The 15,801-nt window shown below is 42.6% G+C and overlaps 1 protein-coding gene across 1 annotated transcript in view; it reads left to right on the plus strand.

Moving 5' to 3' along the window:
* The window catches only part of tenm2a (teneurin transmembrane protein 2a), a 328,161-nt gene that overhangs the window by 239,114 nt on the left and 73,246 nt on the right, over positions 1–15,801 (plus strand). Inside the window, exons 4-5 of the mRNA XM_088009751.1 lie at positions 1,507–1,713; positions 12,950–13,181. Of these exons, the coding sequence (XP_087865877.1) occupies positions 1,507–1,713; positions 12,950–13,181 (439 nt within the window). The remainder of the gene's footprint in view (positions 1–1,506; positions 1,714–12,949; positions 13,182–15,801) is intronic.

Here is a 15,801-nt window from a genome sequence, read left to right on the forward strand (position 1 = left end):
TTTGAGCTGTCTCTAAATAGAATTTATTAGATTTGTCTTTGTCCTTGATTCCAAACCTTTGGAGAGTAGTGCGAATTGTCTCCATCCGTCTCTCTGGTGGATGGGACAACCTGATTGTGTCCATGCATCCCACGGCTCCAACTATTTAAAGACTCCACTGTTATTCCCTTTGTCTTAGCCACGTATATAGAGGACGACCGAACGGTAGATGAAGGTTCTCGCTAGCAATTCTTTCTCACCATTTGCGACGAAATGATTCTGTGTGAAATTTGACAGGGGAGACAACTCATGTTTGTGCTAACAAGGGAAAACGTAAAAGAAATCATGCTTAGCAGAGTTTTTTCTGTTTGTTTTTGGATTTGGTAATTGTGCCTTACTGGTGGTGTGTAAAATAAAAGAATGTTATTTGTCCTCAAGCAAGTTTTCCATTGCTTGCTTACGTGTCCAGTGAACGGGGAGTGGATGTCCCCTTGTGTTTGCTGTGAAGATTAACGGAGCTACCAGGAGTCCTGCTTTGTGAATTTTTGAATATTTTTTCTTCAGTCCTCCTCAAATTGAGATGGAAATATAAAGCTTCACTTTATATAAAGATATTGAGAAGCGTTCGGGCCTTGTTTTGCTGTATATGAATCCAGTGACCGTTCGTAATTGTGGTGGTAATTACGGTCAGTCAAACTGCGCCCACTTAGGGGTTGAGTGCGCGCTTTGTCATTAACGTTTGCTGGGCCGAAATAGGTCGTTTGTGGGAGAAATCTGTTCACGAACCAAGAATATTTCTGCAAACAGGAAATCAAACACAGAGAGAAGCAGAAAATACAAAATTGGGGCATTAGCTTATCGCGGTAAATCACATGTTGCGCATGTGCTGGGTAAAAAGCTTTTGTGTGCCAGAAAGAGCACCTGCTCAGGGTGACCTCCAAGTAGTAAGAAACCCCTGGTAAGAAGAAAGAAACACAATCCTAAAAATTTAATGAACATACCAGTGACATTGACTTTTCATTGGATCAGAAAAGAAAAGAACCAAAGACTGCCAATGTGTTTTATGACGACACTATTTGAAATCAGGCTTGTCAGGTTTTTGAGTTTGTATAGAGAATGCTTAATATTCCTGTTAAGGTCTGGAAAAGAAAATTTTCTAACAGGTTCACTGAATGACTTGGTGTTGTAAAAGCCGCATTGTGATTCTTGATGCTAAGTTTGATTTTTCTACTGTAGATCGAGCGGGTTCACATTGGAAATCTCTGATTTGAGCCAAACACAATCCGTAAATGTTCTAATTGTTTGAAACAAGAATCCTCTCATAAATTTCTCACACTTCTCGTTTGATATTCATCTTTTGGTCTTTTTTTTTTTTTTTTTTTTTTTTTGATTAACTGCCCCTTTAGAGGATTTCGCTTCTTACCCGTCAAAATGCCCGCATCTCATTTTGCCTCTGTGACCCTCATATCACTCAGTCATCTGGTTTGTCTAACATCTTCCTCTCTTCCTGTCCCCTCCATCCTCCAGGTCGCCCACTCCCTCCAACCTCCTCCTCCACCCTGCTCCCACCGTCCCTCCCGTCCTCCTCGTCCGCCCCTCATCACCCCTCCCCCGGTCCGTCCCCACCCATCAGGGAATGCCAGGTTCCCCTGCTGGAGAAAAACTCCACCCACTCCCACCTGGAGCCCCACCGAGATGACTCGTACCTGCTCCGGGCTCAGTCCGCCTCCACGGGTAAGCGAGTGCTCCAATCCACCACATTTTTTTTTTTTTAATCTGTCCATATGTTTTGTGTTTGCATTCATAGCCAATCCTAATCCTCTGTCCTTACGTTGTACCTCCAATCTGCAAAAAAAATAAATAAAAAATACCATGCTAATCCTTGCTTTAATAGCTTAACTGCTTTTATTTGCATTCTGCTAATGTGAGCATATGTTTGAAATGCTCGAAATCAAACAGAACGCTGTTTGCATTATTTATAAAATAAATGCGTTGAAGTATGTTTTTTTTTTTCAAATACCAATAGACTTTAGTCAAGATGTTTTCAGAACAATCTTTCAGCAACACAAGCACAAGAGGAGACAATGACGTCACAGTTGAGCAGTTTTACAATGTAGGTCCAGGCAAAAGCAGAAGAACATTTTAGTTAGGAAGATGAAGATGAAGAGGAAGAGGAGATGACATTTCTATTAGAGCTGCTAAATGCCATGGCAAGTTCTTGACCCACACAAACTAGAGTTTTATTTAAATGTGAATGTGTGACATACGATACAACACCGAAGTGTAAAACTGAGGAGTTGTGATGTCACTTGAAAATATGCAGTCATTTTTAAAGATAAAACCAAAAAAACTGCAAAATTCAAACTCAGTCCAATTTGGAGTTTTACGTTATTGTTTTTGTTGTTGTTGTTGTTTGTTGTGCTCATCTAACCAATTTTGGGCCTGTGGATAGAGCATCAGATACGCTAACTTTTACACAACAATCCAGCTCTGGGTTGATTTAACACAACAACTAAATTGGTTTGGATGACAAATGTTTTGCACTAATGTTGCCAGTATAAAAATAACCCATAAGATGAAAAACTAGACATGTTGTATGTGGATTAACTTTTTCATTCTGAGTTGAATTTGGCCTTCAAGCTCATCTTATTAGAGTTTTAGGTTGGAAAACATTCTTCATGCTCAGTGTGTCGCTGTAAATTTGTATTTGAACCATTTATTCAATGGTGGATAAATCAGATGGAGACTTCTTTTATTTTTAATTAAATTAATTTTATTTAAACTAAAAACTAGCTTACGATGGAAGCTGTAAGGTACGAGTTGTCCCGTCAGAACCACGCTTTGTGTTCTTTTAAATTTCAGAGTAACTGAGGCCTCATCTATTTCTACGTAGAGACTTTTACTCCAAAGCAGACTTTTCTGCACCATTATCAGATTTTAACTAATTTATTATACTCTGCTAAATGCAGAAAGGATTTTTTTAAAGACCGGGTGACCCAAATCCTGATCTTATTGCAAAGAATAGATTAGGGACTTTTTTTAACTTCTTTTTTTTTTTATCGATCCCAAAAGAAATGAACTGGATCCCGTTCTTTTATTAACAGCAAGTTTTGGATGTGATTATGCATGATTCAGAAGTCTGACTACTTTATTTGTTTAATTAGAATATTACATGTTTGGTTTACTGTTGAATGGTACAAAAAGTTACAGTACAATATATTATGATATGACCACGAAAAATGTTTGGACACCAAACTTTCGTAACCCAGGAGTATGTTGAACGAAATGAGTTGTTTTAAAGGTTTGATTGACTCCAGTTGGCTTTATTTGATAGTTAATTGGGTAATGAGAGAAGAGGGAAGACATGCAGCAAAGGTCACCAGGCCGGGAATCGAACCTGCGACAGCCCTGTTGAGGACTAGGGCCTCCATATGTGGGTTGTGCTTAACCCCTGCACCACCACAGCACCCCTGAAATGCATTAACTGAAAAACAGTATGTAAATTTGAGGGGGAATGATATATATATTTTGAAAAGAAATCTCCTGAATATTTGCTGATATTTGCCTTGGCCTTTTGTGTGTCTCTTATGACAACTCTAAACAAAAACTAGTTGACTTTTAAAGGTATTTCCTTTTAAAATGTCGCCCCTGCCACCTTTTAAAACCATCACCTGAAAAATAATGATGCAAGTTAAGGCAACCCTTTCGCTCCGCAGCACGACACAGACGCCAGTGAGCTGGTGTGCTTGTTCTTATTTTGCATATGACATTAATAATCCATCAGAAAGTGAAAGGTAAGGGGATGATGAATTCTAAGCGCCATGAGGAGGATCAGCGTTGCAGAGACAAACTAGTTACTTTCCCTGGCTCAGAGGGTTTCAGGTCGTCACCAGAGTAGCTCTCGTCGGTTGTTCCAGGCAGATCGGCACCTCGCCGCGGCTTTCCTGCCTGGCACGCTCAAACGCGCGGGCAAAACATCCGCAGCGACGACTCCGTTCGCCATTACGAGCGTTCATCCTTAAACAAATTGCGGGCCAACTTTCGGGCTCTCCACCTCCCCTTTCCCGCTCTTCGCCGTCGCTCCTCCGTCCCTCTGTGCATCTGCACTTGTAATCAGCAGATATATTTAGCAGAGGCCTGATGGGAGGGAGCGGGGTGGGCAGAGAAGTCCTAATGTGATTTTTGGTGGAATACAATCTATTGTTAATGGCGTTAGGCTCTCCTTTGATCCAGTATAAATCTTCATTAGGGAAGGCCCGGGTCCCAGGTTCAAGAGCAACGTGATTAGGAGGCTTTTAAAATGACGTTACATCAGCCTTCTAATTGGTTTACTGTTTGCTGGGGCAACATCAATCATTAGCCCAGTAACCGCACAGCAAATAAATTCACTCTGCCACTGACACCCTAATGGCAGGCACTGGCAAAGTGGGAGAGGGAGGCTCACAGGCCTCAGTCTCTCTTCCTCCCGCTCCTGTTCGCATACACCCACACTTTGTGTTCTGGGGCGCTTCTTTCAGCATGTACACGCAGCCGGCGAGCGAAAGGAAAAGAAGAAGAAGGAAAAAAAAGAAAAAAACTTATAGAGAAGCACGAAAAGGAGCCACAAAGAGGCAAATGGGAGCAGAGATAGAGAAAGTCAAACTTTGACTTTTGAAGCTGTTTAATGAGACATCTCGCGTGGAGGAGAGAAGAGAAGAAGAAAAAAAGCAACAGAAGGAGAGCGAGACGAGAGACATCCAAAGCACGGCAGCGGAAAAAAAAGAGAAAAAAAACAGGCGGAGAAAGTGACTGAAAAGGAGATGCATAGGAAGTCAAAGATGTGGAGAAGAAATGGAAAGAAAAAAAACAGAGTAAACTGATGAGAGCTTAGAGAGTGAAGGAGCGATATTTGGTTTGGAGGGAGAGCAACATTAAGATGAAATTGCAAATTGCCGTATTTCCCAGACAGGACTGCTGTGGATCTAATGGGTGTGGAGAAAGTTCTTGGCTTTGGGCATCCATTAAAATCGACCTAAATGAGTTTAGAGTGGCGGTCTGGCACTACATAAGCGCACCCTGGCATGTAAGCAGAGGCGGTGATGGGGGGGGGGGTGGAGAGATGGCTGGTGTGAAGAGGAAAAACACACACCTAGAAAACGGCGTCTGCACGTGCTGCGAAAGCGCACGCCTGCCCGACTGTGTGCGTGTGTGTGTGTTTGCCGTCGCCCCACGGGGAGAGGGGATGCTGGGCAGGAAATGAGCCTTACCAAGCCAGGCAGAAACTGACCACAGCGAGATAATCCTCAGGAAGGCGCATGCTGTTTGCACGTGTGTGTTCCACTAAAGCGGTCCGCCATTACCTAAGCTAACAGGTGGACAGACCCGACTTGTGTTTCCAGCGAAGCGTGTCAGAGCGAACGGGAACAGAACGTCGCTGTCGTTGCCGTCGGTGGCGGGGAGCTGGTCCGTGGGTGTTTACGTGGGAATACTGTCTGGCTCTGAGCACCTGTCTGGGAACGGCTCCCTCCTCGGAACGCCGGCGTAGGTGGTGGTGGGGGGGCTCCGGGGGCAGAGACGGCCAAACAGAGCGTGGCAGATCGCTCCTGGAAAGAGCTAGCGTTAGCGCAGTCTCTGGCCATTCATTATGCATGGGGAACACGCGGCTATTTTTAACTCTGTGCCTCTTCTGAAGTGGCTAGCTATCTGGCTTGCCAGGGAAGCCACCTCAAGTCGCTGCAGAAGCGATGAATGTTTAATGGCTTTGTTGAAACAAATCTGCAGAAACAAAGGAAAACAAAGACACATTCCTCTGCTTCTTCTGCCTAATGGTGTTCTTCTTAATGGCGCTTATGTAAGGGTGACATTTGCATAACGGTGGGATGTGTGGAAATGCTGCATGCATGCGTGGGGGGGGGACGAAATGCATGCATGCATGTTTGTGTGTGTGTGTGTGTGTGTGTGTGTGTGTGCTCATGGAGTGTTTGTTTTTGGCTGAATTTGATGACTCTTCTCTAGCGGATTATTGCCTCCTAATTAGACAGAGATGACTAGCCAAGGCAGAGGCGGATGTGTATGTATACCGGTGTGTGTGTGTGTGTGTGCGCGTGTGTGTGTGTGTGTGTGTGTGTGTGTGTGTGTGTGTGTGTGTAAATGTATGTCTTTGACTCCGACTTTCCTTTCATGCCTGTATGTTAATATGAGCGCATTCGTCTGTTTAGGATAAAGCCAAAAAAAGGGGGAAAAAAAGAAAAATCCATGTGACAAATAAGCCCCCTTTGTCAGCACGTACGAGTTTCTGAGTTTTCACCTCAAGCTCTCCTTCCCTGCTCATCCTCTGAGCTCTGAGAAGAATGACAAATGAGGAGCGTGTGACATTCTCTGACAGAGGACACAGCAAGCATCGGCACATGGGAATATACCACCTTTAAACACAGGCTGCATAGCAAAAAGCAGGGAGGGAAGGTGCATGGCTGAAACAATGAAGCCTGCAGTTTGTTTTTTTCTGCCTTTCTCCTGAAGAACTACAGAAAGTTGGGATGGAGGGAAGAGCGGTTGCTTTATATCTGCTGAATGGGCGTTTTTGTGCGCATATGCACACACACACACACACACACACACACACACGCACACACACACACACACATGCATGCATCCATGCTCTGTGACTTCTCTCTGTTAACCACAGAAAATGTCAATAAACAGTTTGCTCATCCAGGGCTGCAAAACAAACTGCCTCGGTTGCTTCCCGCTGCCAGCTGGCCACACACTTGCATGCAGACACAGACGCACACTGTGAGATTAATATGGTGTGGCGAGGCCCCCTACCCCCCCGCCCCCCCGACCCTCGCCTCACACTGAAAGTGTGTGTCTGTGGGCAAGCGGGGGTTTTCACGGGGAGGCAGGTTAGCAGACAGGCTAATGCTCCTCCGCCGGGCGAGGCGAGGCGAGGTGCTTCGTCGAATTGGCGAGAATAATGGACTTCCAGGGATTAGCCTGAGCCAAACGCACCGGCTCACTTGCTATATAGTCTCCACTCTCCTCCTCTTCTTCTTCTTCCTCGCCAGTCGCTGGGGAGACCTTGGACCGAATAAAGTGGGTCAGGCTTCAGCGGCGGCTCTTCGCCTTCCTCCCCCACCCCCCAACAAAAGGTGACAACAAAAACAGAGAATCGTTTTCTTCTTCTTCTTTTTTCACGACCAGAGTTTACTTTGCAGAAAAGAAGAAAGAGAGATAAATCAGGAATGAAATAAAATGCGATCTGCTTGGCTGCTCGCTAATTGCTCAATTTCCTTGTTGCATACTTGGTCTTTTATCAAATCGGGTTCCACGGTTCCTATTAGCCTGCCCGCGGGTTGAACTGCACCAGTCAGTCAGCTCGTCCGACAGAGTCCTGGTTCAGCTCTCGCTGCGTTCTGCGGCCAAAACGAGCTGCGGTTTTATTCAGGGGCCTGTCAGTGAGCGCCATGTGAAACCATTTGCCTTTACAACTTCAGTATGTTTGTGTTTCCTCCAGCAAGCTCGAAGGTTTTATTTATTTTTTGTTATGGATACATTTCTTCTTTTTTTTTTTTTTGACATACATTTTTTTCCTGCTGAAATAATATTTCATACACATTTTAGAGCACTCAAAAAAGTTATGGTGATCTAAGCTTCCACTAAACACTGAATAAGATATTTTATCTATTTTTGAAGTTCTTTGACGGTAAGAATAAAAATTACGTCGATCAAATATCGAATTTTTTAAAGAAAAAAAAAGATAAAATTCCATTATCTGTGTAACAGTGTTCTGTTGTTTATAAAGTAAATAACAGTAGGACTTCCTTTCTTCATTCATTATTTACCCTCTGCAGGATTTTGATGCATGCATAATTGAACTCGGGTTTTTTTTTTTTTGTGTCAGCAAGTTTCATTTTTCTATTACATAATGTGATGGATAAAGTTTCTCCACTCAGAAATACTAAAGCAGTGCAGTTCCCCCTGCTTCGGCGCCTACCAGAGTCGGCCCAAGACAGAAGCAAACCGAGCAGCTGCTTGAAGCACCCACACTTACAGCTAAGCTAACAGGCCAGGAAGGAGAGTTTTAGTCAGCTGATCCATGGTGGCTTTGGAGGAGCTGCAGAGAGCCGCAGCTCAGATGGGACAATCAGGAATGTTACAGTGGGTTGAGATCAAAGGATGTTTGTATGTTTGAACGGGTCAAACCTAAATCCAATTAAGAATCCATGCAAGACTTTTACAAAACAATACATTCCTATGTGCACAAATGGTAAAAAGGGGGAGGGGGAAACATTTGTGATTGTAGAAAATTGTGTTTTTACTGTGTTAACTAAGGTGAGCTGAGTACAAATGCATAAATACTTTCAGATATTTAAAAATTGTAATTTTTCTTTCACTTAAAAAAAAAACTAAATTCTACTGGATTTGTATTTGTGTCAGCTCTAGGAAACCCGTTCAGGTTTGTGGTCAAAATGTGCCAAAAATGTTCATGACAGCAGTAAACTGCTTGTTCACATTTAATATAGAAACATGTTTCAAATATTAGATATGAAAGTAAGAAAACCAAAAAAAAAAAAAAAAAGAAAAGGCGTTCCATTTTTATGCTATTTGAATCGTGGCAGTGAGTGGGTGAGGGCCTTCGCGTGTGATGGTCTGCTGATTCCACGCCTGCAGGTGTGTGTGTGTGTGCAAGTTTTTTCCAGGCAGCTTTTTTTGTTGTTGCTGCTGTTGTTGCACGCATTGTTACTAAACAAATGTATTTATGGAAATGGGATGTGGCGGGAGCCGCTGCTCTTCGCATTTATTGAGGCGTTGTGCTTGAGCTGAAGTCAAGTCAGATTTATTTTTAAAAGGCTTCAAACAAACTAGGTTCATCCCAAAATGGCTTCAGATCTCAACGGAGGACACAAACAAAATGCAAATAAAAGCGAGATGAAAGGAAGGGAAACAATTCCCCCATGAAGAAATGACGAGTTTACGGGGAGGAGGAGCGGAAGGAGGGCACAACAAGGTGTAAAAATTTACAGCGTCTGTCAGTTGCCTCTCTCTCTCTCCGCATCCATGATGCAGGAGACGGAGCTTCTTCTCGCAGGTGTTTTCGGCTGCAGGTATGTTCACGCGACGGGACGCGTGTGCACGCCTGGGCGTGGATCGCTTTCTCCCACGGGGATCTTTGCATGTTCAGACAGATGTTTTGGGACTCTCTTGCAGAGCAGAGGTCAGTTCCCCGCCTCTCTCTCTCTCTCCCTCTCTCTCTCTCTTGTCTTCCATTCGTCTTCCCCTCTTCTCTCCTTTCACTCGCATCTGTTCTTCACTGGCCGTGTTTGGTGTCACCTGAGTCCCAGTGGTGCCGCGGAGGAATCAGGTCATGTTGTAAACTGGTTTCCAGTGCAGCTGCAGTTCCGGTGGGAGCCCGCTGCCCCCTCCTCTCCTCCCCATCTATTCTAAATACTGCTAAAAGAGAAAAATGAGGAAGAGGCTCATTAGCACATGAAGAACTGCAATGCCTACAAACATTTTCCATATGTACTTCGATGCTTTTCTGTGATGGGACAAGACAAGGTGGCACAGATTTGACCCACACTGGACTTAGTCAGAGTAAATGTAAGCTGAGGATGCTTGGCTGAAGCTGTCAGAAAGTCTCTACTTACACTAAAACTAGTCCTGCAACAACTTGAACCAAAGAGCCGCTCAGAAAGGAAGAAGCTGTTACACCAATGCTGGATTACAGTTTTCAAATTCATTTTGAGTACATATTCTCTGGTTTAGTGAGACTAAAAACTGATGTTCTTTATGACAGTCTCATGTCAGTTTTATTATGCACATCCCTTCAAATAAAGTGTTACTGATAAGTCTGCTACATATTAATAAAAGTGGTGTAAATTTCTGTTTTATCGCTCTCAATTGTTACTAAATAGAAAAAAAAGTGTTATCCAAACTAATCTAAAACAAGAAAGCTTTATTTTTGATGTTATATCAGACCTGAGGTGGGTAGAGTACCCAAATATTGTACTTATTCTACATATTTTAACTCGAGTAAAAGCAAAAAGTAGCTGCCCAAGAAAATACTCAAGTAGGAGTAAAAATATATTTTGTGAAAAGTCTACTTGAGTACAGAGTACCTGATGAAAACATTTAAAGACTACATCACCAGATGAATCAAATGTTATTTTAATCATTCATACAAAAATAATAATTACAAAATTACCTAAAAAAAAAATTAAGCTAAAGACAAAAAAAAAAAAATTGCAATTCAGTTTATTTCAAATTTCAAAACAAAAATTGCAGGTGTGTGTCTGGTGAATTTTTGGTTAAAACATGTTGAATAACCAGAAATTATTATTCAAGAAAAAGTAGCAATACTTTTCACTTCATGAAATTGAGTAAAAAGAGAAGGTAAAGAGTAGTAAAAATACTCTTACAGGTAATTATTTTTTTCCTAATCGTTTGTCAGTAAATACCACTCAACTCTGAATCGGTGAAAAATGAATGTGCTTTGCTTTTACCTGAGTTTGAGGCGTCGTGTTGTGTTAATCTAGCTGAAAAACCTCAACAATTAAACAAAATGTCATGTGACAAAGAGGTGTGGATACTTTTCTCAGGCCCACTTAAATCTCGAGTTTATTTCCCCGGTGGGACTGAACACTCGGTGGGGTTTTGCAAAGTCGCCATCCTTCCTGCCTCTTTGAAAGCTTCGTGAAATCCAAGCAGACGGGCGTTCGGGAGAACGCAACACATCCGCACGTCTCTCTTCCTCTCACACAGCGTTGCTTTTCTCGTCTGATTCCAGAGGAGATGAGAAATGGAGGAGGGCAAGTGTGATCTCGCAGGTTGACGAAGCAGCCGCTTCGGTTGTCTTCGCCCCACATGTATGTCTGCATATGCGCGCTTACTCGGATCTGTGATCAGTACAAGGGAGGCGATGTGCAAACAAACAATCATTATGATGTATTCCACGTTTAGAAGTGCAAGAAGATGATGAAAGTGCAACATGTAGAGTTGCTGAAAGACAAAGAAAACTGTGTTGCAGAGCCCAGGATTGAACGCCAGCTGCAACATCAATAACTCTGTGTGTTTTTTCCAATAATGTAACATTTCTTTTCAGACAGCAGTGAAGTAAAAGCATGGACACTTTGTTATGACACTTTTTTCTTTCTTTCTTTCTTTTTCGTTTTTTCCCCCCCCTTCGCTCAGGCGGTGCCGTGACAGAGTATGTTTCGCAGGCTCATTTCTAAGTCTGTCTGTTTGCTGTCAACAAGTTTGTGCAAACTGTAGCGGGTCGCATTTCCTCGAGCGTGGTAGGAAAGCCGAGCCTGAGCAGAGGAAGAAAAATCTCTGGGAATTTGCTGCAAATTTTCATGAGGTGAACATCCAGAAGGAGACTTTTGATTTGTTTTCCATTTCACTTTGGAAATGTGTGGAGAAAGTTTGGAATTAGAAATGTGTCTGTTTACATTTCTAGATGAAGAGAAATGTTTTTAATATATTTTTTTTAAATATCCAGGTCTTATTTTCTATGTCGTTCTATTTTGAAGTCCTCTGTTAATTCTACATCCATCCATCGTTTGATGGATCCCTCTATCCATCCATTCACCCATCCATCCATGTATTCATCCATCCATCTATTCATCCATCCATCTGTCCATCCATCCAACCGTCCATCCATCCATGCGTCTGAATATCCACCCGTTCATCCATCCATTCATCCATCCATCCGTTCATCCATCTATCCATCCATCATCCGTCCATTCGTCCATCCATTCATCCATCCATCTGTCCATCCATCCATCCGTCCGTCCATCCATCCGTTCATCATCCGTCCATCTGTCCATCCATCCATCATCCATCCATCCGTTCATCCATCCATCCGCCCGTCCGTCCGTCCATCCATCTGTTCATCCATCCATCCATCATCCGTCCATCCGTTCATCCATCCATCTGTCCATCCATCCTCCTAATATTTCCTTTCCTTCTTTAAAGTCTCTAGTTTTCCACGTTACACATCAACAGACTAACGGCAGAGAAAATAAAAATATGTTTTGTTTATACTTTAAGAAACGACTCAGAGTGAGGATTTCTGGCGGCATACATCAGAACTTAAATATCAGGCGCGTAGGAATCCTGTGCTGGAGTTGCTCTCTTTAGGTGCCTTTTTAATGGCGTACATTTTAAGCTAATTCAGGCCAGCTGTGCTCCGAGTCCGAGCCCATAAACAAAACGCTCGCTAAAGCCTGTGAAGTGAGGCAATTGTGTCGGGCTGCCGCTTATGCTGTATAGTATGTGGTTTATTGATTTTCCTGAGCAAACCACACACACAATGAAGATGGGCTCAGGCCCCCCCTCCCCCCACTCGCCCCGCCCCGCTGCTGCTTTAGCGAGAGGGAAAAGGGAGAAAGGTGATGTGTGAATGGGTGTTCTTGTCTGAGTCATGCCGGTTTGTTTTTCAGCTCCCTCACTCAACAGTCCATTAGCTCATTGTTGGAGGGGGCTGCTATTGGATTCAAGCTGACATGTTCCCTCAAGTCTGAGAGCAAGAGATGAGGGCGCATGCAGCGCTGAGTGCTCTAATATTGTTCACACACACTCACACGCGTGCGTCCGCTTAGATGTGACAAAGAAACGCTGGGCAGGAAAAGAGGGGATAAAGGAAGAGGGGGGAGGAAGAGATGATGCCGGGGGGAAAAGAAGAATGGAGTACCGAAACTGTGAAAGGAAATAGGAGGAGATGAAGTTCTCACGTGTCTTTGTTGCTGCAATCGTCTGTCGGTGTGAGTTATTGATTGTTTTGACAATATGACACCTTGTCTGAATGATTGTTGAAAAATATTGTATAATTGGGTGTTAATTTGCCCGAGAGCTTTATGTTTCACCTACATGAATGAACGCCTGTTGTAGAATAACAGGTCAGCTGTAATTTTGCACGTGTCCAGTTTGGAGAAAACAATCTCCTCATTCAGAATCCTGGTAAAAAAAAAAAAAAAATTCTGTCTTCCAGGGGCCGCCAACCACCACAGTCAGTCCACGCTGCAGCCTCCACTGCCGCCTCCACACAACCACCACAACCTGTCCCACCAGTCTGCAAACAGCCTGAACAGAAACACCCTGAGGGGAGGACGGAACCCCATTCACGCCCCGGCTCCGGGCACCGGAGATGGACCCACCACCCCGGAGTCGGTCCAGCTACAGGACAGCTGGGTGCTCAACAGCAACGTCCCATTGGAAACCAGGTCAGAAGATCAATGTGTATTATTTTATTCTTCTGGGGGGGGTTTGCTTCTGATGGGTCAACTAAAAACAGTAAGTTTATCAGGGGAATCAACCCTGTGTGGCTCTTGATCAGATGAATTTCAGCTTAATTTTTACTTATCACTCAGAAACTCAAAGACTTGATCATTTACTAGTCAGCGAAGGCACCTTATCGTCATTTTTTTTTTTTTTTTTACCAAAAGCAATTCTTTTTAGCCTAAATTATCTTTTGGCAACAAAAAGAAAGTGATTATATTTGGCAATAAAATGATATAAGCCAACAATTATTTTAGGAAGGTAAGCACACCGACATCAACACTCTTCAGTGTGGATGCTGCCACTGAGTGGACAGAACAAGTTTGTAATTATAGCAACCATTAGCATAGAGGAGGTGTTTACAAATAAATAAAACCACAGAAAAGGTCAAAAGAAAACTTTTTCTACAAGTTGAGAGATGCCTACTGTTCTCTGAGGCTGAGAGAGAGTGAGACTTAAAGTAGACAACGGTAAGGCTGACTTTACAGCATTTGCTTTGTCACACACATGCTGTGGTGCCTCCTCTGCTTCTCTTGGAAATAATTAAAGTCCACTGACACTGCGAAGACGATAATTTTTTTGTGCTACTTTTATATATTCTTGTAGTTTGCAAAGGGAAATCAGAATCAGAAGATTCACAAAACTGGATGTGAAACAAAAGCATTGAGGCCTCTACCGAATGCATTTTAGGTTCTTAGTAGGAAAAAAGGAAACAAAGTAAGAACTGTAAGAATACAGCAGCTGACTGTCAGCCAATACTGAAGCTCACACCTGATGCACACCTTCTATCAGTCACAGACAAAAAGGCGTTGTTTTCTTCTCACATTTTTTGTAATGAGTCTGGACCACATTTCATCATCATTAGTTCAAGATCTGAACTACTTATACTCTTCAAACCTAAGCCGAATAAACCTACTATTTATTAGGACCACTTTAGAATCAAACAAACGTTAAAAGCAGCAATTTATAGAACAGACAAAACTGGAGAGAAATATTCTGACATTAAAGAGTCTTCAAAGCACAGGTTGTGATTTATCATTCTTCTCCTTTGTAAAAAAAAACGTAAAAGAGGGAAATCTTACTTTTCTCAAAATGTAGCTAAAACTAAAACTGTTTTTTTTAGCCAGATGTGTGGCTTTTCCTCTGGTATTAAGTTGTGACAAATTGAAGGTTAAAGACATTTTAGCTACATTCTGCTTTATAATTCTTCATCCAAACTGAACAAAATGTTGCCTAAGAAAACTTAAAGCCTCTATGTGGTTCTAGCAGAAACTGCTGAGGGTTAAAGCTAAGAGCTACTGTGACTCTAATTGGCAACAAGACGGCCTCATAGCAACACTTTCTCCTCCGAACCCTTCTGAACTGGCTCTCTACGTGCAAGCTAACTCTTTTTTTTTTTTTTTTTTTGCCTTAAATGAGTTTGCAGTTTGCACCACGCAAACGGGTTTATTGAACAGGTGAATTTGTATTCCACAACGTCTTGGAGAAAGCGTTTAAAATCCAGCAGAGCCCGTGTTATAAAAAATTGAAAGGTGTGACGCAATTAAGATGAAAGCTCTTCTTTGAACTTCCCAGTCAATAATAATTTCTAACTATGCAAAGGAGGGAGCTGCAGACTCCGTGTCAGCTGCGGTACAAATCCATACCATTTAAAACACATCAGACAACACCGAGCTGCAAAGTTATCACAAAACTCCGGGAGCAAAGTTATGAAGAACGTGGCCCAAGCTGTGGAAAGGATGGACTGCGGTAATATGGCAGCTCCTGCTGCTCTTACAGGAAGTTATGTGCTTGAACTTTTTCACACGTTGTCATATTGCAACTGCAAATGTTGCTGTGTTGTTTGCAATAAAACAACAAAGAGAAGTGCAGATGTACTTAGCAAACCATTTAGTACATAAAGCCTGTGTTCATTTAATCCCAGCATCTTTTTAAAGTAACCGGCCGAGCAAGGAAAGAACTAACCGGGAAAGACACTCAAAGCGACTCTGTGGGAGCTGCAGAGATCCACAGCTCAGGTGGGAGAATTTGTGGACTTGGCAACTTTACATTGTGCGTTAAGCAGATTTGAATGAAGGTAGAGGATTATCGCCCAGCAGGACAGGAAGTGCCTCTCAGCGTCCATTCAGTAGTAGGGCCTAAATCAAAGCATATGCCTGGATAGGAGTGAAGCAGTCAAAGTCTCGACCTAAATCTAATTGAATCTGCCACGAGAACGGAAAACTATTTCGCAAAGAGCAAGGAGCTAACATTTACAGCTTCTAGGTATTCAACTTTATTAGAGAGACATGGAAGAAAAGAACTTTATAATTGCACACTGCTTTGTGTTGGTCTATTGCACATGTGTCAAACTCAAGGCCCATGGGTCACAACTAACTACGTGGCCCTCATGACTCCACAAAAATAACACTTCAAGATAACAGTTGTGTGCTTAGATATGATTTCATCAGTCAAATCAAACCAATTACAATGTGAAAAGATTTTAATCTTACTTAAATTTAAGAAATATGCAGTGAAAGCTATAATACCTTAACAGTTTGTTAATGTTTCATCAAAAATGTCTGC

This window comes from Poecilia mexicana, unplaced genomic scaffold (genome assembly GCF_051168715.1).
Source record: "Poecilia mexicana isolate PSO_F unplaced genomic scaffold, ASM5116871v1 scaffold_10, whole genome shotgun sequence".
In the NCBI taxonomy this organism is placed as follows: domain Eukaryota; kingdom Metazoa; phylum Chordata; class Actinopteri; order Cyprinodontiformes; family Poeciliidae; genus Poecilia; species Poecilia mexicana.